This window comes from Ciconia boyciana, chromosome 1 (assembly GCF_034638445.1).
Source record: "Ciconia boyciana chromosome 1, ASM3463844v1, whole genome shotgun sequence".
Lineage (NCBI taxonomy): Eukaryota > Metazoa > Chordata > Aves > Ciconiiformes > Ciconiidae > Ciconia > Ciconia boyciana.
In genome coordinates, this window is record NC_132934.1 from 75,858,485 (window position 1) to 75,884,283 (window position 25,799).

Consider the following 25,799-nt stretch of genomic DNA (forward strand, 5'->3'; position numbering starts at 1 on the left):
TGGAAGACCCTGCCTTACAGGAAAGGAGGTCTGCTATCTCTGCAGAGAAACTGCTTATTCCATATGAATATCCTACGCTAAACCTCCACTTTGAGCATTCCTGATCAAGGGGGGAGACAAGACAATTATGCTAGTATGTAAAACTGAGAAGACAGCAAGAACAAATATTGCTTTCTATTGTTGATAAAGGATGGAGATACCCAATGTCATGAGAGGTCTATGATTTGGATAGTCAGTGAGGGTAAGGCTTCTCCCTAATCTCAAGGAAGGCACCAAAGTGCTAGAAAACAACAAAACACAAGGCCAGCGCTTTTCACTTGCTTTCTACAAGAGAGATTTCTTTGAGCTGCAAGGCAGCTTTTGTGAATCCTCTTCAGAAACATGGTGGGGTACAGGGAGCATGGGTGCCTGAACTGGGCTCATGGGTCAGGTCAGTCACCTAAATAGCTTACCAAGAACTTGCTTACCAAAGTCTGCATTTTAAACCCAGAACATAAGCTACCATAGTACATAGCTCCCAATACAGTAACAACCTTGTCACTTCTTTTGCTAGTTAAGGATCTCTATGTTTGTTTGTGGGGTCTGGTTTGCTTTAGGGTTTTTTGGGGTTGGGGCAGTGGGGTGGGAAGAGGGCTGCCACGTTTTGGAGAAAAACTGAACTACTCTATGACTGACTTTTCTGTGCAGGTGCAATTTAATGTCATCGTGGGCATCCCACTTCAAGGCTTCCTTTTCCAATGCTAACAAAACTCTCTGGGTTTCTGTTTCCATCCTGGTACTGCTTGCTGCTCTTACAAGCTTCCTCACTGGGCTGTCTCTTCAAAGACCAGCAGATGCAGCACCTGTAGGAACTGGGGACTCCTGGACTTCACTACAGCAACTGTTGTGGCCATACACAGGACTTCAACACAATGGACCACCCCCAGTATAACAAAGGTTCTGACTTTTGTACTTGCAAGTTCTAGATGACAGTATGAGAAACTGAGATAGGATATTTAAGGTTACATGTTTGGGTTTGTTTTGTTGGGTTGTGGGTGTTTTTTGGGGAGATGATTTTTTTTTTAAGCATGACTTGAAATTGAAAACTTTTTCCCCTCTCCCATTCTGATAAGTCATCTTTACAAGTACCCAAAAGGATCTTGGTTCCATTCAGGTTTACAATAAAACAGTTAGTAATTTTGAACATAGCTAACAATAAATATGACTAAGTGATCTAGCCACAAGAGAAACAAGAACTTATTTTGTTTTAACAACAATAAATGTTTGTATTTTAGTCATTGAAGCTGTTCCAATGATTTGAATAGAAAAGGATTCAAGACTTGAAATGTAACTTTATTGAAAGCTTTTGATAATAAAGTTTTAAAGGAAAGCATGAAGTATTTAAGAGTATGTTAAAACTCTTGTAGCAAGTAGTAGCTGATATACAACATCAATAAACAAGAAGCTAGCTGTTTCCACTTTATCAATTGCTTCTTTGCTAGCAAAGTCCTTAAGCATATGGTAGAGTGTGGAATGAAATTCAGAATCTTCTTCTAGCTCTTCTGAAAAAGCTTCACTGGTTTCAATGATCTTCAGCTTTTGTGCTTTCTGACCATTAAACATGTAAAGAGACCAGTCTTTGTCTTTGACAGAATCTGCCATAAGATGCTCCTTTACCTATTGCAGGAAAAAAATGTGCTGTAAGATGAAGCCCATGCCACTGGCAAAGTATAAATTCTAGTATGAAATTCTAAATTCTAGTATACTCAAGTGTAATGCAGAAACAAAACCAAGGTGCTGCTTTGAACCCCTAAAACAATATTAGCTCTCTGTGCCTAAGAAACTGTGTGCCAGGTACTGTATCAACACCAAAATCTTCCACCTAGATGCCTGTGGAGAGAGTAGCTAGGTGCAAGAGGCATCATTTGTTTTTAGTTCTTGCTCCTCAGATTAAGTATTAGGCTAAATATTTGTATTTTGCATGCATTTAACTCAAGAGAGTAGGAGAGCTTCTCAAGATTTCAGCAGTATGGTATGTTCTGTATCTACAACCACAACTGAGAGTATTTTTCTGTCTGTCTGGGAGAAGTTTTAACCACATATGTTTTAGCTCACAGATGGAAACAAATCAGTGCTTAAGTTGCTTATTCCCTCCTTTATAGTAGGGAACAAATGAAACCCCATATGGACAAGAAGACATTTACAGATATTAATTAAAACTTGCAGATCAGATTGCTATTCAGAGGACCCCTACAGTAGGATACTTCATGAAAATCAGCATCCATGTGTATCATCCCAGCTTTGGCTAAAGCCTCAACAGCTGACCTATCAGTTATACATCCAAGCACATTAGCAAGTGTCTGTTACTGAGATGTGTATCCTATTAGAGATCTTGCAAATGCATGAGCTGGGAAGCAGTGGAGAAGCAGGCTCTGAAGTTTTACTGTGAAGTAGTCAACCCCAAATCTTACAACTGCCCCACTAAGAGCATAGGCAGGGGTTGAAGACAACATTTGAGATGAGGGTAACTTATAGAAGTTAATTGTTTCTATCTCTTTAACTGTGATAGAGTTTTGTGCTGGTTTTCTCTAGAAGTTTAGTCAAAATCCACAAACCTTGAACACTACTTGCTCTTGACCTGCTTCTAGATTCCATTTGCTCCAGGCAAAAGCAAAAGCAGATGCAACCAGTGCCATCTGTTGATAGGCCCTAACTTCTGCTAGGGGAGCCTGTAATGCAAAAGTACAAGTTAGAAAATATATATATCATTCACTCTAATCCCCTGTATTATACAATTGTAAGAAAAAGCTTGCTTTAACCAGAATCCACTGGCTAAGCTGGCAGAATACTTGTATACTTGCCACCTGATTCTGCACAACAGGAGGCCTTCATAGAAGAAAACGTTACCCAAGTGAAAAATAGGTGGGGAAAAAAACCAGGAAAACCATCCATTCTTGCACTCACCTTCTTGTTCACAGAGACATACTTGTGAGAATACTCTCCTGGGAAAATATTCACACCAGCTTTTTTCAAAGCTGCTCTTAGGCCAACTGGACTTTTCCATTTTCCTGTGACATGGGAAAGCACATCCTTCTCTTCCACCACTACTGAAGACAACATACACTGATTACCCTGTTGTACAAACCAGTGAAAGCAACTTGTCATGAAAGCTATTTTCTGCTTCAGGCATCAAATATTAATATCTCTGCTATTCCATACATTATCTATCACTCTGGGCTGTAAACTTTCATTCACATATCCTGAAGAAAGCCACTTTCCTGTAGGATTTCAGAAATGATCCTGGTCTACTGCCCCGTGCTTATGCTCATACCGACTCTTTTAAAACCATGTCTGTTACTGAATTGATTTATGTGGCAATGAGCATAGGGATAGTCTTGTGTAACTTGAACCTTTAGAAGGAACAAGTAGCATTAATAGTAGGTTGCTTGAAACACTTTTATTTCTCTTGGTATATTTGGGAGGAGAGAGGAACAATCTTAAGTCTCCAGCTAGTGAAACAGTCTTGTTGAATTCAGCAAAGCAGTATTAATATCAAAGCACTTACTGGAACTTTGCAGAACAATCCTACAGGTCCTTTCTTCTGACCAGTTCACAGAAAATAACTGAAACTACATCACCAAATCACCAGTACTGTTCCTTACAGTGCTTGGAAAGGAAGAGATCCTCCTTCGTTTTCACTGGCACAGAGTGAGATACAAACTCCTCTTGTGGAAGCACCCCAAGTTCTTAATAAAGGACACTGTAATAATTCTATATTTTTTTTAAAATCTGCAAATATTTTATATAAAAATTATTTACAGTACCTTAATTTGTATCTGAATCGTTGCAAAGACTGTAGTAACTATAAGTAGTGCTTCATCCATACCAGTAGGTCGCAACTCCCATGCCTGATATGGCATGTTGAGATGAGCATCCTGGAGTAGTGCTATTGTATAAAAGGCATCCATCTCAAAGGTGATACTCTTTTCTTGTGTTTCATATGTTATGTTGCTGATGCCATCAGTTCTCCACTGTTGGCCTTTACAAAAGGGATGCAAAAATACAAAGATGTATATGTAAAGCTTCTGCTTGCGATATGTGCTGGGGAAAAATTAGTTAGTAAAGACATCCTAGGTTAACTAATATTAACAGTTAAGATAAAATAATAGGCACAAAATAAAAAGAATTCATTTAAGGGAAAAACACCCTCATTTTAATTGTTTTTAAGTACAAGATTGGGCTAATTTTGACAGGAAAGCTTCTCCTTAATCTCAAAAGAAATACAAATGCTAATGTAACTGTCACTTCTAACTTGCTGTATAGCAGTCCACAAACTCATTTTCAAGAGTAACTTCAAATAGTTTTAACAGGTTCTACTCTCTTTCATGAATGTAAAGTCAGAGGTATGTTGTATTTATCTAATAACTAGAATATCACATTTGGGTTTTTAACATTTAATTTTCATATTTTAACTTAATACTAATACATGTAGTTATGAGCTAATCTGGCTCGAAGTAGACTTTACATGGCTTCACCCTAGCAAAACTTGATTTGTGGTATACAGTTGTACTACTGCCCCTTAAATGGTGTGTGGTTTTTTTCCATTCATATTAAAAAGCTACAGTAAAAAGCCTCAACAAGCAGTCTATTATTAGATATGGTGCAGAAGCAAAATAGAACAAAAAAAAAAAACCAAACCCAAATCAACTAACATTGAAGTCCCCAAATTATTTCTGGGCTCTGCATTGACTCTTATCTTTACAGCTGGATTCTGGAAATAGTCAAACTCAGGTATAAATTCCATTATTCAAACTTAAAATAAATTTAGTCCTAAGTTTGTACCTGCAGGATCCCATCGAGTGATCACAGGATCCTCAAAATACATCACATTGTCAGAAAGCTGAAGAGTTATCTGTATTGGTGGATGTGTGGCATCTTCAGCCTCTTCTGGGGGATATGGGTATGCCTCTAATCCAACATCAAGTAACTTTGGCAAGATGGGAAAAGGACAGATAACATTTTTATTAGAAAATGCAGTAGCCTACGTCTTTTTTTTTTCTTTAAGTCCACCTAATCACCTGTGGAGTTTCCTAACACACCATTTAAAACTTATTAGTATTAATGGTTTGCTAATATTGCACATTTCCAACTACAATGTTGAAGACAGTAGAAGGGTGACTACCAACAGGCCTTTGAACCCTTTCTGTGCTGTCGATGGCACCCTTAAGGCAGTGCCACACAGTAGGCATGGTTATTTTTAATAGATTCACAGTCTCCAAAAAAAAAGAGGCTAAAAGCAGATATAATTCTACTTTGTCCACACAGTGTCAAAGGGAATGAAAGAGGTCATATGTGACTGGTAATGCAGGTCTGTGTGCTCGGCTGGGAATGAAGATCCCATGCCCCTTGATCTGCCCACAGTCCTGCTTTCTTAGTTTGTATGGGAATTTCACTTACTAAAGGTTTTCAGCTTCACAGTAAAAACTGTGATTGTAGGTTAGTGCTGCATCAGGCTCCACGACCGGGAAAACTAGAATGCATTGGCTATAGTCCTCAAAGATTTGCAGATATCTTGAATTGGCAGTAATTTTGTTACCGTCCTTCTTTAACTGTACCTTTCACACATGAAAAACTACGAATGTCTCTCTGCTTTTACTTTGGCCAAGAGCATTTTCCAGCACAATGATATGTTCTAGCCCTGCTGATGAGCATTGACTGAGCACACACCCCTCTAAGTGCAGGCTGATCTATTCCCCCCAGCTGCCCCAAAACTTGGCCAAGTGTAATTGAAAAGAAAACTTGGTCCTTTAGTTTGCTGCTCAAGAAATCACGTACAGTGCATATGTACAGTGGTGACACACGTCAGGAACAGCTCTTCAAGGATGATAGGGAAGAGGACTGCATGGGGTATAATCTCTTTCCTCACTTACCTCCACCATGCTCCAGTCCTTGATTTGTTTGACCTGAGGTGGAAGTTGCAGAATATCAATGTGGTACACACCACCCACCGGTACAAACTGTTGCAAATTAACAATGCTGTCATCAGTTATTGCCTCTTCTTTTTCATTTGTCTCTTCCTGCATCAGCAGATCCTGAACTAAAAAATAACCAAACAACATGAGTTAACTTGGTGCTTAAACTAAGATACTGAAATTTCCCACTTCTATTATTTTTCACTTTTGCACAAAAAGCCCATGTGCTTGAAGTGCTTTACACTCTGCAGCATTCCAGCACCATCTGCTGGTGCTCCCCAAATCTTTTAACAATTAATTGAAATGTGGGGAAAGACAGACAGCTGGACAATGAAAAGCACTTCTTGTTTTGGTACTGAGCTTTTTAACAGATTAATCTCTGCTCTGACTTTGTAGTCAATTCAAAATGCTTTATAGAGGAATAAGGTTTTACTCACAAAATGAGTCACATCATTAATCACAGAAGAATTTCACAAGTATGTAATACAGTAGATTCTGGACAGGTTTAGTAAAATTGTATTGGTATGAAAAGAAATGAGGCAAAAATATAAGGCACCTACAGGTCATGTGCTGAAGGTGAAAGACATGATATTCATGAAGAGTAAGAAGGATTTAACATGAAACAAAATTTTCAGATAAAGATAATTCATATTTTTTCTATGTATAATTATGTATATATTACATATATGTATGAATTTAAGTTTTAATTAACTGGAAAACGTTATTAGAAGGCATCAATGCCATGAACAAAAATGCCTAGAAATATTTTCTTTGAAAAAAACAAAAACACACAAGCCCACATAAAACATTGTGCTGGATGTTACAGAAGGAGGACGGAAGTTACTGTTGACAGGGATCAAGAAAAAGTGTACAGCTACTGTAAGTTTTATGAAATTTGCTTTTAGAAAGTGAGATAATCTCAAAAAATGACAAATAGCTATATAAACTGTCTTCAAGCTTTTTAAAAAACAAGTGAAAATGGTGTTAATTTTATAATGTCAGATTTAGTTGCATTATGCAGAGTTTTTATTCTACTGTATTCACACAACAACATAATGTCCTTTTGCAGTTATTCTGAGCAAAAAATTTACAGGAAGTAAAAACCATTTTACTACCACCAGCCACAGTGGTAGCTTGCACCTTAACTTGCTTTTTAAAATAATAATACAAAAATATTTAAGTGTCTTCTAAACAAAACTATTCATTCTTCCAAGCTAAATTAATTTCTTAACACTGGTACAATGAAGTTAAATCCAGAGAACTGCAGTAGTTCTCACTCTTTTCCCTGTTGCGTTCCTGTTTTTTTTTCCTTCTCGTCTACCTGGCTGCCTGCTTTCACTGAATTTGTGGTTAACTGAGTATCCTTTCAAACTCTGTTCTGAAAAGTGGTTGAATGGGTTTGCAAATCATTAGCATCCCAGCAAAAGCATAGTTTCATAAGCCTTCTCTCCTTATTAAAGCAGATAAACAAGCTTGAAGACATGCAGGTATAATTAGTACACTTCTGTGCACATACATTTCACCTAATGTAGGTGAAATCCCACTATGGTAGGGATTTTCAAAGCCTTACAGAAATAAAATAGCAAATTCCTCCAAATGAAGCCCAAGTTCTTTATATTCTCTTGAAAACCACGTTGTTTGGGTGGTCTTCAGGGTCTAGTCTGACAACTGGTTGCTTGGACTGCGCTCAGCAGAAAGTGTTGCGGGGTGCGGTTTGTTTGTGGTTTGGTTTTCTTTTTTTACAACAAGGAAAAGGTTGTACAGTTCAGCTAAACTATGCTGAATAGTTTGCAGTTGTTTTATTTAAGACAGTACTACAAGAAAACTCTCTCTTATTAAACCAAAGGACACCACAACATTGAAGAAATTTGTAACTTAACTTATGTGTGACCGATAAACAGCTTTAGTTACTAGAATTAGGCCCTCTTTTAGCAAAGTGTATCAGCATGTATCTCGCTTTAAGCAAACATTTAAGTAATACTCAGTAATACCTACACTACCTGAGTGCCTACCATTATATGCACTTGAATCATTTTTTTCTGAGGAAGTCAATCTCACCAGACAGCCTGGCAGACTCATAAAGATTGTGTGTCTCACCCATAAACATACATAAACATATGCATAATAATACACAAATGTACATGAACATAATAAACATGCACATGAACATAAACAATAAATAAAATAAGTGTGGGGACAAAATCCATTTTCCTATCTGTCCTATTTTCTCCTTGCATTTAACAATCATTAATAGAAATGTCAACAAAACTCAAGTGTTATCAAAACATCAATATATTTATAAACTTTGTTCCATTCACATAGATATCTATATCACAGTGTTTCCATATATAAAATAAAATATTTAGAATAAGTACTTTTGTAACACTGCACATAAAAGCTAACCAAATACCTTGTGCTGGTATGTCCAAGATTTCTGATTTCTTCTCAGTTTCCTCCTCTGTCTCATTTATATCAGCTATGCTATTGCTGTTTTCTTTGAATGAGATAGCACTCTATATAAAAAGCAAAAGACATTTTTTCATTAGTCAGAGACAGACACAATAAAGAAGAGGGTATCACCTCCTTCAAGGAGGCCCAAGAAGAAAGAGTACAGTCCCACTCCTCCAGCAACAGTTGCACCAATCTTGCCACAGCGTCAAGGTTTTAGAAGAAAATATTTCTACCTAGCTAGCAAAAATAGTTTTGATTAAAGAAACTCTCCAACTTTGGAACTGGATATATAAATAGAGATAAACATAAAATAATTACTTCATTTCCACAGCAAATTCCATCTCGAGCTCCCGAAGTACCATACAAGCACTTAACGTTTTTAGCAGTGTGTGCACTCAAAAATTATGTTTATGCTGACTTTACAGCTGGAAGCGTGACAACAAAGAAAACTTAAGCCAATGTTGAACCCAAAGCCATACTGAAACTCTGCCAGAACCCCCATGTGCAGTCTTAGCCTGTGCTTTGCCCATGGTATTTATTCCCTTTCTCACACTGTTTTTTTATTTCCAAAACATTACCCTAGATTTCCAGACAAATTTCCAACCCAGATACAAATTCATCCCTGTCATAGCAGACTCCTCTGGAAGCACAGCAGCAAACAGCAGTTCAGTGTACAAGGCATCCATTTGGAGGCACAGGCACCTCCTGTGCCCTGTGCTGTGCCCGCCAGTGCGTGGGAAGAACACACATCTCCTGAAACAGGACAGAAGGTGAGGGGAAAGAAGTGTTTACGCATATAAATGTGGGGGAACTCAAGGCAGAGCCAGACAGGAGGAGAGACTGCAGTAGCTGAGAGAAGTGGAGTCTTCAGAGGGGACAGGAAAATTCACAAAACTGGATTGCGAGAAAGAGAGTAAGACCTGGGAAAGAAAAAGAGAAGGAATGAAATGAGGAGCTTGAAGAAAGTCTGAAAAATGTAGGTGAAAACTGCCAAAAGACAAGATTTGTCACAAAAAAAGAAAAAAGGAACCAAGAAAAATGGGATTTCAGGCACTGATTCACTACAAAGGTGTCAGGGACTGAAAAGGAAAAAGGCAAAGATCATTGCTCCAAACATATTAAGAAGGCATAAAACATGATGTTTTACAGTTATTTGTGCAGAAATTTCAGATAAAGAACCCAAGTCATTTATCTGCAGGTTACAGATGATACCAAAAGTGAAAAACCCAAATCCAGTAAGAGGAATACAAAACCAAGCAAACTCCACAACACCTAAAGCCAACATACTCCGCTGAAGAGTGTTGATGAAGAGAATCCAGCAGCCAGAAACAGTACTGGGAAAGCCCTCTACTGGCAAAGCTACAGCATACAGACACAGAGCCACCAAGTAACTGCACAACCACCACCTGCTGAACTGAAACCTATTCTGCACGCTGCGAATCTTCCTAATACTGGATTCCTGCAGTGATTTTATGGGGCTGTCAGTTTCTCAGAAGCAGAATCCATTCATCCAGACATACGTCACAGATTTATGGAAATATCTTACAACAGCACGTGACGTTCCTCATGGCTTGATCCTACTCTTAAACTGCCAACCAAATGCCAACTCATGCATGCCAACTGCATGGCAATTAGCACACCCTGTCCAAACTTCCCCTTCTACCTTCTGTATGACAATCTTTGGTCATTCATCCTTCCATTCCCTTGAGAAGATCTATGACACAGTATTAACACAAGTTTCCTTTTTCTATAAGATGTTTAAGAATCTGGCGCTCTCAGGCACAGGAGACATTAAGAAGCTGTTTTACTGCAAGTGGGCCTCAAGTAACAGCAACATTGCAGAACATCCTTTTGTGAGGTTTTTTACCTACCTTTCTCCCATCAGAACACATTTCTTCTTCAGCAGGCATGCTGGGCTCTTCTCTGGCCTTCTTTTCCTCTTCTTCTGGTTCTTCTACATTGCCTTTTGAATGCTGAGTTAACTCTTTGCTACCTAAGACTTCCAGTTTTGGCACACTCTGACACTGCAGCCAAAGCGGAGATACATGGTCATAACAAGTATGCAATATGCGAACAGCAACACTGCTCGCAGCCAGTGACTTCGGAAGATCAAAACCATGCTGTGTATCACAAAACATGTGATTTTTGAACCTGTAAACAACAGTTAAAAAAATAACATTCCCTAGTAAGATTGGCAGCACTTATTTTTATATTTCTTCATAAGTATTCAAATGGATGTTCTACACTAAAAGTCACCTAAATTCTCGTTTCTTAGACCGTGCCACGCGACAAAAGAGCGGGATGTCACGATACACTTCCTGTCTTGTACTGACAGCTGTCTGTAAGCCCCTCCAGAAAAGCTGTAACTGCATTAAGGGCATCAGGAGCTGCAAAAATAACGGTCCTGATTGATAGGATGACAATGAGGCAGAATCAGATGGCAGCTCTTCTACACAGTACATTCCTGGTAAAACAGACTAATTTAATGGCCAAATTCCTACATAGGTGAAGTCACCAGCTGTCTGTGTTACACCAGTCTCAGCATGTTCCACACAGAACCCAAAGAGATACATAGATGTAAAGGTAATTTTGATAATCAACAGCATTACACAGCCACCGATCCTTGTGACAGTGTAGGAAACAGGCTAAGAGCAGGCACAGGAGGAGACCTTGCATCAAATCAAGCATCTAACTTGTGAACTTGGGTTCTTTCATCAGATAAGGAAGTTTCTTTCTCATTGCAATTCCTGCCCAACCAAAACCAGAACAGTTCGAATAATACTTATTTTCTGATAAGATCAGCTAGTCACACATTATAAAAATCTTCTAGTAAAGCATCATTTATTTTTTCATTCTTGGTTGAAAATTTAAAGTGCATCTCTAAGCTGACCAAAAGGCTTTAACACTAACCCAAATGGGCTCTTCCTGCAGGTCAGCCTGACATTGCTCAGGACCCAGCCTTCTAAGTATCTTAGCAAAGCTTACAGCAACAGGTCCTCAGTCAAGGCAAAGTCCTTTTACCAATTTATTCCTCATATTTGCAGACAGGGAGTAGGAAGTCCACTCAAAAATCTTGCTTTGAGAAATGTATCAGTTAAACGGTAATCTAATAAAAAAAAAATCTTAGATGCAGAACCCACTATGGAGGATACTTGCATTCCAGGCTTCAGAATCTTTTATCTAATAGAACTGAGCACAAAGTATTGTTCACCACTTTGCAAGAAACTGTAACAGCTTAGAAACTATTTTAATGCATCAGCAAGAAACATTACTTCAAGAGGAATTTCAATTCTCTGCATGAGTTTTATTGTTTTCCTTTAAAAATTGTTCTGGCAGTAACAGGGTTCTACTGTAGCATTTTAAGAAGCAAACAAACAAATATATATATAGACATATATCTACATATATAAACCACTCCTGTTTCTTTAATAAAACTCTGATGTAACCAGTACCTTCCTTAGTAACAGGTTGATAGGAAATCCATCAGTTGGGAGTCTGTAGAATAAAAGCTATTCAACATGACAAAGATTATGAGAAAATGGTTCTTGGTGTTTACTTGACTTGGGTACATAAGGCCAGGCCTCATTTCAAATTAAGAATTTCAGTATGCTGTACCTTACTTTCTTCTTCAGATTGGCCCAGATACAAAAAGTAACATTTTTACCCTTTATGACCATCTGCATATTTCCAGTGTCAGAATCTTCATACATATTAGCTGTCTAGAAAGAAAAAGAAGATTAAATCATGTTTTCTTCTTATTTGTATCACTTTGATTTACTGACATTTACACTTGAATAAATAAGAAGAGACATGCAGGAATAAAAATACACCAGACCAAGCTCAGGTATGTTGTATTTATGTACTAAAACATGACAGTTATAAACTCAAATCTCTGTGTTAAAATTTGAACTATGTTCCTTTTCTTCCTCTGAATTCATCAATTCTGTCAGTCAAAATTCTGCCAAATAGGGGATCTTACATTAGCGCCTTCAATGGTACTGTCTATCTCCCTTAATCATGTGTGCTCAAAAATACTTCTCAGGACAAGGTAAAAAAAAAAAAAAAAGAAAAAAAGGACTTACTGAGCAATAAAGCACAGCCCACAGCCTAGCCCACAGCCACTGCACAGATTATTTTATATTTTTGTCAATATACAACTTATGAAATGATAATTACATTAGGAGTTTAATCCTAAACTCAGTAAAGACAATCAAGAATTTAACATTCCTTAATTTGCAGAGGGTTTTGACTGTGAACTAACATACAAAAGGTTCATTATTTCCTTTACTTTTCCTTTTTTTGTTTCCTCTAGCAATATTCTTTTGCTGAACATACTTACATATATGATTAATATACTTAAAACAGCAAGCAAGATCACTACCTATACATGCAACCCAGAAAACTGATTCCCAAGTACATTTTCATGTTCTTGTTTAAATACTCTTTACTATTCCCATGATCTCAGTTTAAAAAATATTTTAGTCATATTAACTTGCATTAAAAACTGTGTACAAGCTAACCTTATGACCTGCTTTTCAGATTTGCAATTTTTTGTCCAGTCAACTAACTTTAATTTAAATCATTGAGACAAAATAGGAAACAAATTTCATACAGCGCCCCTTGTTTTCAACATCTCTGAATCTCACAAAATGTCACAATAATTTAATATTAAATGTCTTCATGATGAGAATTTCCACTCTAAAGCTAAGATTTGCAGGGGTTTTGAAGAAATACAAGTCTGGTATCTGCTATACGCATGATTTGGAAACTCAAATACTAAATTTGGAAACGGAAATACTAATCTCTGTGACAATTTAACAAACAAAACCAACCATCACAACAAGACATTTGTAGCTAACCTTACGTGCACTGGGCATATTACACCTTCAAAGCAGTAAATCTTACTTACTTTGAGGAGGTGTTCTGTTGCTCCATTGTACTTCTGATGAAGCAGATTCTGCAATTCCAGAATAGATTCCTGGTACTGGACTGTTTCTTCTTCTGTTATCTCATTTGGCGGTGTGTCCAATAAAAGAAACTGCAACTTCTCAATTAACTAGAAGACATTATTGGTGGGAAAAGTATCTCTGTTTTGACACCACCCCTAATACACTGCGTGTTCTGTCACAAAAAGCGAGGCAAACTTGCTTCCTTTGTACCTAAACATATCTTTGTCGCAGAAATAATCTTCTCCTAGGATATCTGTAGAAATTGTGCTAAGCCAGCGTTATCAGATAGACAGTCAACCACGCAAAGTGCTGGAAATTCCAGGGTCAAGTCTGCCTTCCTTCATTCCTCTAGTCCAATTCCTTCATTCCTTAACCTGTGGGCTGTGAAATCTTAGCTTATGAAATAGATCATTTATTGAAGCAGTTGGTCAAATGAAGAAACTTTTGGTCAAAAATTAGTTTTAATGAAAAGCTTGCAGCTTTATTTTGGAACCATATTTTTCTATAGTAATAATCTCAACTACGAAATCTTAAAAAAAAAATAGGAAGACATACAGCAATTACATTTTAATTCTCAGAACAATCCTTAGCGTGACGTTTGGAACTCTGTCATTACATTGTTTTCTTCCACTACATGCTAGTATCTTAACATCTAGATGCTTGTATAGAACTAAAAGATTCCTAGGTGCTCAAAGTGACCTGCAGCACTGGGACTAAGGGAGGATTAGATTACATTTTATGCCTCCCTCAGACTTGCCAGACTCTTCTTCCTCTTAGCCTGTGGAATCGCAGTGCCACTGCTCATTAAAGATGTGGCAAAGCAGCAGCAGAATTGTAACTACTACTGTCTTTTTTGTATTGCACCTTTAACATGGTCTACCTTGATAGTGAGCACGTCCCTCAGGTAAACTGCTGATCTACATGATCTCTCAGTTCGGAGAGTTTAAGTTTCCTCTAAAAACATGTAGACCAGGAAGGAAATGCTCAAGTGTTTTAGACCAAGAGAAGACAGACAATCTTTTTGACATCACCTTGCATTTCCAGTAGGGGTGAAACAAAAATGCCTGTCTTCTAGTATCACGTAATACTTTACTGAGCGTACAGTACAAGGTAGTATACGTTTACAGGGCCTGAAGTAGCTGTAACTGCTTCAGTGTTGGATGGGAAACACACAGTGGGGGTAGGAAGTGTGTTTGTGAGACAGACATGACAGCAGGGAGAAGAGTGGTGAGAAGGAACGGAAGTGGCAACTGCCAGGCTTTTGCTTGGGTTGCAGCGTAGAAGAGAAAGGGAGGAGTTATCTGTTGAAATTCTTGGAAAGGACCAGCACATTCCCTGTTGGCTCAGAAAAAGGCAGTATGCAGAAAGTGAAAATTGCAGCACCTAGAAAGCATTGCAAGATAGGAAACCTAACACTTGGAACCAAACCAGCCCAATGAAAGCTGTATTACGCATGCAACTTTCACCCCCAGTTTCTGGAAGACCCCATTTAACTTTCTGAAAAACGCTATAAAGTTAGCACAAATGAAAATAAAATCCTACATTTACAGAGCAGCCACAAATTGCTTAACATTGCCTCACAAACCATCAATGGTTGGTGGCTTGCATTTTGGGAACCCCTGCTCTTACATGACACTTCGCTGGCTGCAAGTGTTATACAATAAAGCTGCTGTCCACTGAAGCATCTATATATGACACGAGCTTATATGTTCTGGCTCAAGACTCTTTGAAGTGTACATAGCAGGCAAGATGGATGTTGGAATACTAGAGGTCCGTGTAGAAACATTACACAGAAATCCCTCAAATGCACTGCATATTTAAAGTCAATAGTCATCTTTAGAGTTAACAATAAATCTGTAATTAAAAAAAATGTAAAAACTGAAGAAAAACTTCTGGGTTTTGAAGGTTATAGCCAATTTCAGTCATTTGGCTGGAAAAAAAAAAAAAGAAGAAAAAAAAGAAAAAAAGGAAGGGGGAGGGGACTCCCTATAACATATCCTATCCTAACATATCCTAAGGTGTAACCTATCCTAAGGTGTAACCTATCCTAACATATCCTAAGGAAGGATATGTTCTGGTAAGCTTAAACTGAAAAATACCATTTTAACACTTACATTTAGCACCTGTTCTCCCTTCTCCATCACAAGTTGAATGTCCTCATTTTGATCTTCACGCCATAAGCTCATGAAAGTATTTATTTCCTGCAGTACAGTTGGGTCAGGACTTCCATCACAATTGAGGTAATGCTCCCACTACAGAAAATGTTCAAAGAAAAGTAGATACAGGCATGTGGTGCAATGACTACCATTATTACAAGAAAAAGGAGGATTCTGAAAGACAAATATATTATGGTGATACATTCACACCTGCATCTAAACAGGACTGTAACACCACCTGGCTTATCACTATGCCAGAAAAAAAAAGGTTTAGTTTGATATTAATGTGTTAAGATACTTCTGCCCACCTAACATTTGCTGTTTATACTTAGCCATTTATTAGTGGTTTCTGTTCTGCTAGGTAGAGCTTGCATGTCTACAAAAGCAATGAATTCAGTACCTGCCACAAATGAGGGGCTGAAAGAATAAATGACTGAGAACATAAATGAGGAACCGGTGCAGGTGGAAGAGGCAGATGGTTCTCAAACCAGATACTGCCAACAAAACTGAAAATTCCTACACTGGCAATAAAGCTGCTTAAGAGCCTTCTACTCCAACATGTTTATTCCTCCTTTCTCTGCCTCTGAAGGAGATTTCCTCCTCCTTACCAGCAGCACCAATTCAGCTGTTACAAAAACCTCTGGTGGGAATGTGAAATCCTAGAATTTTTTTTTTAATAATTTCATTTTCAAATCAATTATTGGTCATTCTTATAGGTGGGGAAGAAAAAAAAAATCTGCGACAGGCTAAACCCACTTAACTCTACACATGAGCCTAACATTCGTTCATGGGATCAATTTATCACCTATGATGTAATTTTTTTCATCCATATAGTAAGATATTAAGGAAACATTGCCTCCCTGTTTACTGTGAAGATTAATAAAGCAATGTTAGTGAAGATTGCATTACAACATAAAATGGATCTTTTAAAGCAAAAGCGCCTGTATAATTGCATTCCCAACCACTTCCATAACCATTTCCACTGACTTCAAAAAAAGCAATAATAGGTGAGTGCTCAGTGCACTGGAAACTCCTGTATAAAAGACTGATCAGTCTTCAGTAATTAAAACATTAAAACTGTGAAATTATCATGCTGCACCCTTGTGGCAACGAATGCTAAAGGCACACTGGAAGAGCGTAACCAGTGTGCCTAGGACTGACTGTTTCCTCTGCAGGGCTCCTGAGGCTACATCTGGAGTGCTGTATACAGTTTTGGGTCCCTCAATACAAGAGAAAGAGTGGTAAATTGGAGAGTCCAGAGGAAGGAAATTAAGTTGGTTAGGGTACTGGAAAAAATGACACATGAGGAAAGGCTGAGCTTTGTTAGTCTGGAGAGGACTAACAAAGCTAAGGGAGGTGCTAATTGCAATCTACCAGTACCTACAGAGGGGTTACAGAGAAGACAATCTTTCCTCAGAGGTGCACTGGGATGATGTGTCATGACAATTAGGCAATGATCACAACATGTAATAAGGGAAATGCCAATTGGATTTAAAGAAAAATTGTTACAATGAGAGTGGCAGAGCTGTCAAAAAGGTTGCTCAGAGATACTGTGGTATCCCCATCCTTAGAAATTTTCAAAACCCAGCTGAGCACCTTGATCTAACTTCAGAGTTTGCCCTGCTTTGTGCAGGAGGTTGAACTATATGAATTTCAGACATCCCTTCTAACATGATTTATCCTATGATTCTAAACTTGTTCCGCAGAGGCTTTATAAAGGATTAAGCGATACACAAGACAAAGAGAAAATCCTTGTGTCCACAAGTCTATTTAACCTTACCTGGAACCAAACTGACCAAATCCCATATCAGAGATCTCATAATCAAACATCATTACTGAATGATGTTTCCACAAGATGGATTCACATGAGTGAAATGTTCTACTAGTGTATTGCCATACCTTAGTATTTAAAATTTAACTTTACAGGCATATAGCACTATTGGGGGGTGATTCAACCACCATGTACATCACCCTAAACTGCCGACATTAACTCTTAGCTGCATTTTCACATATTTCCAGCCCTGACATCTGACCCGGATTTGTGCAATGTCCTTCAAAGTTTTGGCCAACCTCTCTCCAAATGATGACCTGTGATATCCAGGAACCACTGGAACAAATGTTGTCAATTGTCTCAAATTCTACAAAAATATTTTTAAGCCCTGGTAGAGCTTTTTTTAATGGAATGTTTAAAAGTAGAATGAATTAAACAAATAGAAAAGGAAGGACAAATACCAGAACATCTGAAACTACAATTTCTCTTGACTGCTGGGGTAAGCTGTGGGGCCCTAATACTTTGATCAGCCAGGCAGGCTTCTCTTTGCCCATGTTTCTTTTCTGTGTACACCGAAGGACAAAAGACAGAGGAGAGTGAGGATGGCCAGCTACTACCTTGAGATGGAACTTGAAATGCAGTCATAGCACACACCTAAGTTCAAGAAATGGAAGCATTCCTGGATCCTGTAATGGGAGACATAGCCTAAAGCCTCTTCATTCTCGAATCTCTACAACACTGGGCAGATTTTGGAAAGAAAGCTTACCTTTGCAAGTGCTCTATAATCTGTTTTCCACTGCTGTGCAGACAAAAACTTCTGTTCCAGTGAATGAAGTTCTGCTAGTTCAGATTCCCTTCGTTCTTGATCCTGTTTTTATACATACATATATCTCAAACAGAGGAGTTAAATATTTGGTTTACTACTTACAATTATATCAAAGAAAAAATTTAGGATATTTGAATGAGTTATGGTTTAAACAAATCCAAACACTGAGAACTTGTTTTTTGATGAAACATTTAATTGTGAAGACTGCAGCAGTTCGCAATATGTTATTGTCATCATATTAGTTGCTGAGCCATATGATAAACATAATGTGTCACATGATTGTTAACCTCTCACTTGAACAGTTTCCATATCATCATCCTGGAACTACCTCTAATGTAAGCATATGTTGGAAAAATGTGTGCAAGATATTTTTTTCCTTATAATTTCTATTATTTTAAATTTATACTCTCTCGAGGGGAGAAAAAAATATTCTGTGAAGGACAAGAGGCACAGGCAAGAGTGACTTTTCCCTGGGGGAAAAAAATAAATTGTGGTAAATATCTTTTTTTTTTTTTCTTTTAAACACAAAAATATTTAGATATTACCAATCAGGTTTTGTTCTGAATTCCAGTCTCCTTAGAAAAATAAACATAGGTATTCAAATACATACACATATATATATACAGGCACATACACAAATCAACGCATCTGTCCTAATATGCAAGCACTTCTAGAATTTATACCAAAAATTTCTTGCCACAACTGTACCAAATGTAATTATGGGGAACACAAAAAAATATATCCAATTGAAAGTATAGTGGAAATAGAAAAAAAGAAGTATTTATTCAAACTGGAGTATCACGTATCCCAAAAGTTAATGTATTTAACCACAGCATCTTTATGTATCAAAACCAGGCAAGACCATCTTGTCTCAGAGAATTTTTCTGAATCAAAGCAACAGTAAGTCAAATATTGGCTTAGTGAAAGAATACTACAGAAAAAAATTCAGCACTATTTCTCTTGACTTTACATGTATTGTGTTTTATTTAATTACTAATACCAGCTCACTACCTTCTCAACTTGTAGGATCTTATACAAGAGTACCTTTCTGTGATTTGGCTAGATTTTTCATTATTAATTTTAATCTAGCGATGCTAGAAAATTTCCTCTACATTGTTCCCAACACTAAGGACGTAAGGAAATTCCTTTCCATTCTCATACTAAATAATGTTTTACAGACCTTGTCACAAGTCTAGAAATAGGATTAGAACTTTCCAGTAACTACTGAGTATGAACTAACTTTTGCCTCAAGCTTCTCCCTCTGCTCTTGTTCAATTCTCTCCTTTTCAAGTCTTGCTGCTTCTTCTTGTTGAGCTTGCAATCGGGCTTCCTCTGAAGATTGGGAAATATATCAAGAGCATAATTATATTTTGCTTAATAAAACCAGATGAATTATTATCTTATTAGCTGTAATGACAAAACAAGCATAATAATGAGCAACACAAAGGTGTATCTTATATTGCACAGAAATCTTCCAAATGAGCCAAATTACTTTGAACCATGGTACTATAACACACCATCTATGGCGCTACCCCTATCAGCCTGTTACAAGTGAAGACAATGATCAGCAAGCTCTCTTTTACCTCTCAGAAATAGCAGCAGGAGTGCCCTCTCCCTTTATCTACAGCTTGAACAGGCCCAGGTTCTTAATCCAATGTCTATGGTGAAACTGCCTGAGTGTTTCAGTCCCAAGTTAGTCTTCTCCTTTCCTACAACCTTTGGTGGGTACCTCAATCTTATAGTTACTTCTTCATTGAAATCCTCTTCAGGATCAGTTACTCCTGATCACAGTTTTAGCTTTGCTTTGCTGTCACTGGGACTAGAAAATCAGAGAGGATTTGAAAACTAAAATTTATTTCAACCTTTAAGCCTTCAGCTTAAACTAGCACAGCCTATGCTGTGCTATGCATCAATCCAGATGTTCCCAAACAGTGGCTTGAATGTCACTGCCTACATGCAAATCACTTCAAATAGATCTATGTTGCACAGAGGCAAGAGCGACAGCAGTTCCCAAATCTGCCTTTGTTTCTGCCATTACCCCTGTCCACAGAGGTTACTAGTGATTAGTAGTCACTTACTATTACTAGCAGTCATAGCACGCCCAAACTCCCACCAGGATGGATTAATCACAAAAAAGGAAGTAGAAGAGATGGATCTGATGTTCAGACAGGGGTATCAGGCTGTGATACTAAACTGCAGAAGCAGACATGTTCAGATGGTGACAAAAGGTAAGTCATGCAACTGGGATTTCATTTTAAGGGATACAGTGATATAGAATAGAAAGATCTTGAAGAAGTGGGTGGAGAATCAGTCACTCAGTAGAGACAGAAGTAAGCCCAAGAAAACTACACTTTAATCTATCCTAGTTTGTAGTCACCTTACCTGCTACCCCTTCAGAAGACCAGCTCGCCCCCTGCCAACAGAAGTATTTTTTTGGCCTTCTTTGGAAAAAGTGCTTTTCAGAGAATTTCTCTTGTCTACTCATAACTAGGCTTGAGGGGGGGGAGCGAAAACCACGAAACACTGCATTTCTAAATTGCTGAGAATATTTCAAAGGGTAATGGTAAGAGAGGGGGGAAAAAAATTAATTATTCCAGCCATCCTCCTTCCCAAGTTCCTAATGATGGTAGAAGTAACTACAGAAAAGAGTATGGCTCTAATAGGAAAGTGAGACGTGGGAGGTGGTAACAAGTAGCACAGAATTTGGCCCACACAAGAAAAGAGGGATGAATCACCTGTATCTGTGAATAGAGATAGATATTGCTGCACATGTAGTTTGGGAGATTACTTTCTCTCAACTTATTTAAAATAACTGATTTGTGCCATCCACATTCCCTGTAAATGAAGTGCACAATACCTTCTTCTTTCAGCCGCTTTTCTTCTTCTTCTTTCTGTAATCTCAGTTGTTCAGCTTTGCTAACTTTCTTTTTGCCACCAGACTTAATGATTGCAATAAATTAAAAGAAAACAAATGTCAATATTACTTTAATACATTTTGGGAGGTATTCACCCTCCATAAGTTTGCCTTTCTTATCTGATCCCTGAATTAAGATTTTAGACTCACTACACAGACAATAAAGCCTCCAGAACAGCAATCCACATCCTGGACTAAATTTTCTTCTCATTTTCATGATGCAATATATGCTTTTACAACTAATATATTATCCTATGCTAGACACTCATGAACATGGCCACAATAGGAGAATATTAAAATCTCTTGTTTTAATGTAGAAATTTAATAACAGGTAGATCTGCTAAGAAAGTGGATGTTACAACTTCAAACGTTTTAGGAAATACTGGTAAATGTATTTTGGAACATAGGCAAGTCTGGCATTTAGAAGCATCTAATTCACAAGACAACAAAGAGTTCTCTTTTCTGTTGTAAAATCCTAACTGCAACTTAAGACAGTTAACTGTTCAACCTCTAGGCTAATCCTAGAATAACTATATTTTAAATTTGGGTTTCTTAGAAATTATCTTCCTTATCAGTTCTTTGCAGTCTGGGTATACATTTTAAAAAAATAAAAGACAACGTAAGTAACATGCAAAATCTACTGTCATGTAACAGATTAACCAAAATAAACACTTATTTTTGTCCTGTAATTCAGAGGTTCCTCACTGATGATATATAGAAAAACTTGATAATTGGAGCTGTGCGCATGAGGCCATGTTGCCTTCGAGAGACTTGAACAGCTAGGATGTGGAAAGCATAATTCTCTTTGGATTTGAAGATGTTTGCTAATGGCCCCTCACTCTTTACCTCACCAGCAAAAAGAAATATTCTTGGATGGGTTTTTATTTTTTATTATCATTTTGTTTGGGTTTTGTGTTCATTTGGTTTTTTGTGTTGACACAGTCTTGGGATGTTTAATCAAACGTGTAGGATCAGCACTGTCACTAGACAACAGCACTTAAAGACACACAAGAGGAAAACACTGATTTCCTGTTAATGCAGCAGCAAAAGCAGCCTCAGGTTGCAATCCTCACCAAGCACATAGTTACTAAGGACTAAATTATCTTTATTCAGTTTTACTCAGTGTTTACACAGGTAACACTGCCATTGTATTGCACACGTAATAAAACTACAGTCAATGTGCCTTGACTGCATCTGGGGTTGATGGAATGATACCAGGGAGGAGTGCTGTTTCTGAAGGCAGATGCTGCAAAGACAAGGCCTGAATACAACAGACTAAAAAAAAAAAAAAAAGGTGAATACAACAGATTTAAAAAAAACAAGGGGTGGGGGGAGGGGAAGGCAGGGGCCAGGAATTAAATCAAAGCAAGTTTATGGAGCTTGTAAAGACAAGGAGGCTGATTTTGTACTGAACTGCAAAATTAATTAATTCACAGCCAACGTTATTGTTTATGAGTGGGACAGATAAGGCTATTTTTTTTGTACGCATGAGAAAATAAACCATGATATTCTGCATAGGCTCCAGCATACAGAGAAAACAAAGAGCGACAGCAGCGTAAACTAAGGCTGAAAGCAAAGGTACGGATGACAAAAGACAAAATGTCAAGGAAAACAAATGACTTGCATTTGGTGGTGTATCTACGTACTGGATGAACAATGGTATTCTGACACTGCCACACACAAACGAAAGAGAATTAAATTAAATCAAATGTTTATTTTTTTAAAACAGAGAAAATATGGAATGTAAGTGGGTTCAGAGTGCGAGGCAATGTGAAAAGAGGAAGCGACACATCCTCTACTCAGGCATCTAACCTGGACGTTGCACATCAGAGACCTGAGTGCCAAGTCCCCATGCCATCACTGGTGAGAAACAAGGGCTTACAAGGTTTCAGTCAGGTAAGGTAAAATGACTAAAAGAATATGATTTTCATCCACAGTGTCAGCAAGAGAATATAACTGGATGGTATCACAATGTAAATAAGCACTAAGGATCAAAGGCATCTGTTAGGAATCCAATCCTCCTCTTCCACAGAGAAATGGGTACAGAATGGTACCAAACCAGCACAGTAGCACCATGTGCCCATCTTGCAGATGTGTAAATAAGGCAATAAAGAAAGAGGTCCAACAAAGCTGACAGGGAGAGACAACAAAAGAGGACTTAAGTCCAGACAGTTGCAAATGAACACGATGGTATTATGAAGTCTTCTCGTCCACTCCACCTGAGTACTCCTAATAATTTGGTAAATATTGTTACAAGTAATCCAATTGATAGGGAACTTAGAAATAATCAAGGAGAACCTTTGTCATTCATCACACACAAAGTATGTTACAAATACTGTTATTTCACATTTTGATTCTGACTAGTATTCTCTTACTACTTGGAAAGCTATTCACTTTACATAAATGTAAGTTTGAACACAAAGGTTATCACGAAGCTTGAACAAAAACAATGGTGAAAATTTAGTGCCAACAACGAATGTACACCCACCAGAGATAGCGTGCATCTTATCACATTTGTTACCAAAGCATTTATTTGCAAAATTCTCCTAGAACAGAGTCAGTGAAAGCCACAACTCTACCCATTAAGATTTCAGGGAAGAATCAGTTTCTTCCAGTTTAAAAAAAAAAAAGAAAAAGAAAAAAAGTCCTTGATTACTTTTCTTCCAGTGAAAATGGAAAATCTGCTTGTTTCAATTACTTATAATCACTTTTTAGTTAACTTCTTTTCACGTTCTTATGATTTAACATAGTACTGACAAATCTGAGATGCACAGTTCTCCAAGGAATATATTTGAATGTGTTATTTTTTGAGGGAGGGGTGGATAATTTCATTATCACTGAATTAAGAATAATCCACGGGCATGAATTTATGCAATCTAGTTTCCCATGGACTTCTGTCTGTTGTCCCCTCTACCCATCATGTTCTGTGCCCAGCTCACGGCTCAAAGCCAGGACACTGGCTCTCTGCCCAGACATCCGCTGCCAAGCAAAACACACAGCAGCTGCACTCACCACCTTCTCTCTAGTAGTTCTGCAGGAACACGACTCAGCCTCCTTGCAAAAGGCACAGAAGCTTAGTGTCCTGGAGACGCCTGTTCCTCTTTCAAATTTGATTGAGCCTGATCCAACTGGCTCAGAAGAAATACAGATTAAAAAAAAAAAACAAAAAAACACATTTTTCTTTTTAAAAACCACATTTGCATACAATTACAGTGTCACAGCACCTTTATTATGACAGAAACTCTTAAAAATAATGCTTTGTAGACATTAAGTCCAGAAGTAACTGATGCTTACTTCAATTTCAGTATGAAGTGCTTTGTAATTTTACTCATATAATTTCCAAAATAACAGAATTGTCCTGGCACACTATGTAAATGAACACTGCAAGGGTCAAAACGCTGTATGTGAACTAGAGCACATTTCTGCCTACCTACCTTTTTTTTCTTTTTTGGACCCTAGAAGATGAGGGGGAAAAAAAAAAAGGGAAAATGAGCATCAGAGAACAGGGTATCGACTTTAAAGGAATAATTAGAAAATAGAATTATTCCGTAAAATTAGATTATATTAACTATTGAAAAACTATAATGACAATAATTTCAATATTGCAGAAAATTATACACTAACACATGAGTCCGGACCACCACAATTTATCAGGCTATATTACACTTATTGTTATAGAAGTATATCTACTTATTCCCACTGTTAAAAAATTAATGTACATCAAATATGCAATTTAGACCGAGGCATAATTTAGTCAAAAAATGTTTGCAGTGTTTTCTGAACTCATCAACAGATACTGTGTGCTATTCCTGACAGCACTAAAGTACATCATGCGATGACCTAGAAGAACACAGAAACACCACTGAGTCTTTTGTCATTCATGGGGAAACTGCACATGAAGTGAAGAAATGTAATTAGGGGACTTTGTCCAAATGACTACAGGAAATAAGAACAGGTTCTAGAAAGCCAAACATCTAACAGCAAATCCCTTATTTGATTTACCAAACAATTACCTTTTCTATGCAACTCCTAAACATTGCCATATGAATTTATATAACTTCAGTGTGATTAATTACCCACATGAGCATATTCCCTGTGGGGTGGAGAACGGGGAAGAAGGCAAAGAAGCCAGGCCGTGCACGGGACTGCAGAGAAGTTTGTTATGGTAGAGCGATTCAGACAGCAAAGTTTTAGTTACCTCCAAGCTGGGTTTCACACTAAGCAGCCACCGTAACAAACCGTAGCACAAGAAATTAGATCGGGGGATTGCAGAAAAGCTAACATGCCCCTCAGGTAATTTTTCAAAGCCTTCAGTCTTTTTTCCATATGCCGGTACCTTAGCAGCAGCCCCTATGGGATACTTCAGTCCAACCCTTACCCACTTCACCATCTAATCAGCGTCTCAAGGCGCCCGTTACCGTTGCTCTTGCCTTCCCTCTTTACCTGCAGGAGCTCAAAGCCCTGCGGCTACACCGGCACTAGCAAACCGCCCGGGCCCACCGCCCGGGCACAGGCCGCTGCCGCCCGCCCGCAGCAGCAGCTGAGGGCGCAGGTGCAGCTCCGGCCGCGCTCTCACCGCCGGCGCCGGCAGCTGGGTCACCCGGGCCGGGCAGCAGCAGCCCCGGCCCGCCGTGGTGCGGGGCCCCGGACAAAGCGCCGTAAAACGGGGAGACGGCCCGGCCGCCCGGAGCCCCCCGCCGCCGCCCCCGCACCGCTCTCACCATGGCGCCGCCGCGTTGCCTAGGCGACCAGCCCCTCCTCCCACGTGCTCCCCGCCGCCA

The 25,799-nt window shown here is 38.3% G+C and overlaps 2 protein-coding genes across 6 annotated transcripts in view; one reads left to right on the plus strand and one right to left on the minus strand.

The window, feature by feature from the left end:
• IRAG2 (inositol 1,4,5-triphosphate receptor associated 2) overlaps nucleotides 1–1,501 on the plus strand; it is a 39,966-nt gene extending 38,465 nt beyond the window's left edge. For both annotated transcript variants that reach the window (XM_072875243.1, XM_072875251.1), the window contains one exon: nucleotides 688–1,501. In XM_072875243.1, the coding sequence (XP_072731344.1) occupies nucleotides 688–931 (244 nt within the window). In that variant the 3' untranslated portion in view covers nucleotides 932–1,501. The remainder of the gene's footprint in view (nucleotides 1–687) is intronic.
• Nucleotides 1,326–25,784, minus strand: DNAI7 (dynein axonemal intermediate chain 7). Of its 4 annotated transcripts, none has more exons than XM_072875281.1 (16): nucleotides 25,740–25,784; nucleotides 24,453–24,473; nucleotides 20,962–21,043; nucleotides 19,345–19,436; nucleotides 18,045–18,146; nucleotides 15,466–15,603; nucleotides 13,312–13,458; nucleotides 12,018–12,121; nucleotides 10,274–10,553; nucleotides 8,362–8,464; nucleotides 5,910–6,076; nucleotides 4,822–4,966; nucleotides 3,804–4,018; nucleotides 2,944–3,111; nucleotides 2,595–2,708; nucleotides 1,326–1,656 (listed from the first exon to the last, which is right to left on the minus strand). In XM_072875281.1, the coding sequence occupies exons 1-16, from the start codon at nucleotides 25,740–25,742 to the stop codon at nucleotides 1,381–1,383; spliced, it is 2,157 nt and encodes a 718-aa protein (XP_072731382.1). In that variant the 5' UTR covers nucleotides 25,743–25,784; the 3' UTR covers nucleotides 1,326–1,380. The 4 variants fall into 4 exon arrangements, 3 of the variants coding, with proteins under 3 accessions (XP_072731382.1, XP_072731364.1, XP_072731373.1); XM_072875263.1 differs by lacking the exon at nucleotides 25,740–25,784 and adding an exon at nucleotides 25,217–25,714; XM_072875272.1 differs by lacking the exon at nucleotides 25,740–25,784 and adding an exon at nucleotides 25,397–25,712.
• Nucleotides 25,785–25,799: the final 15 nt, after the last annotated feature.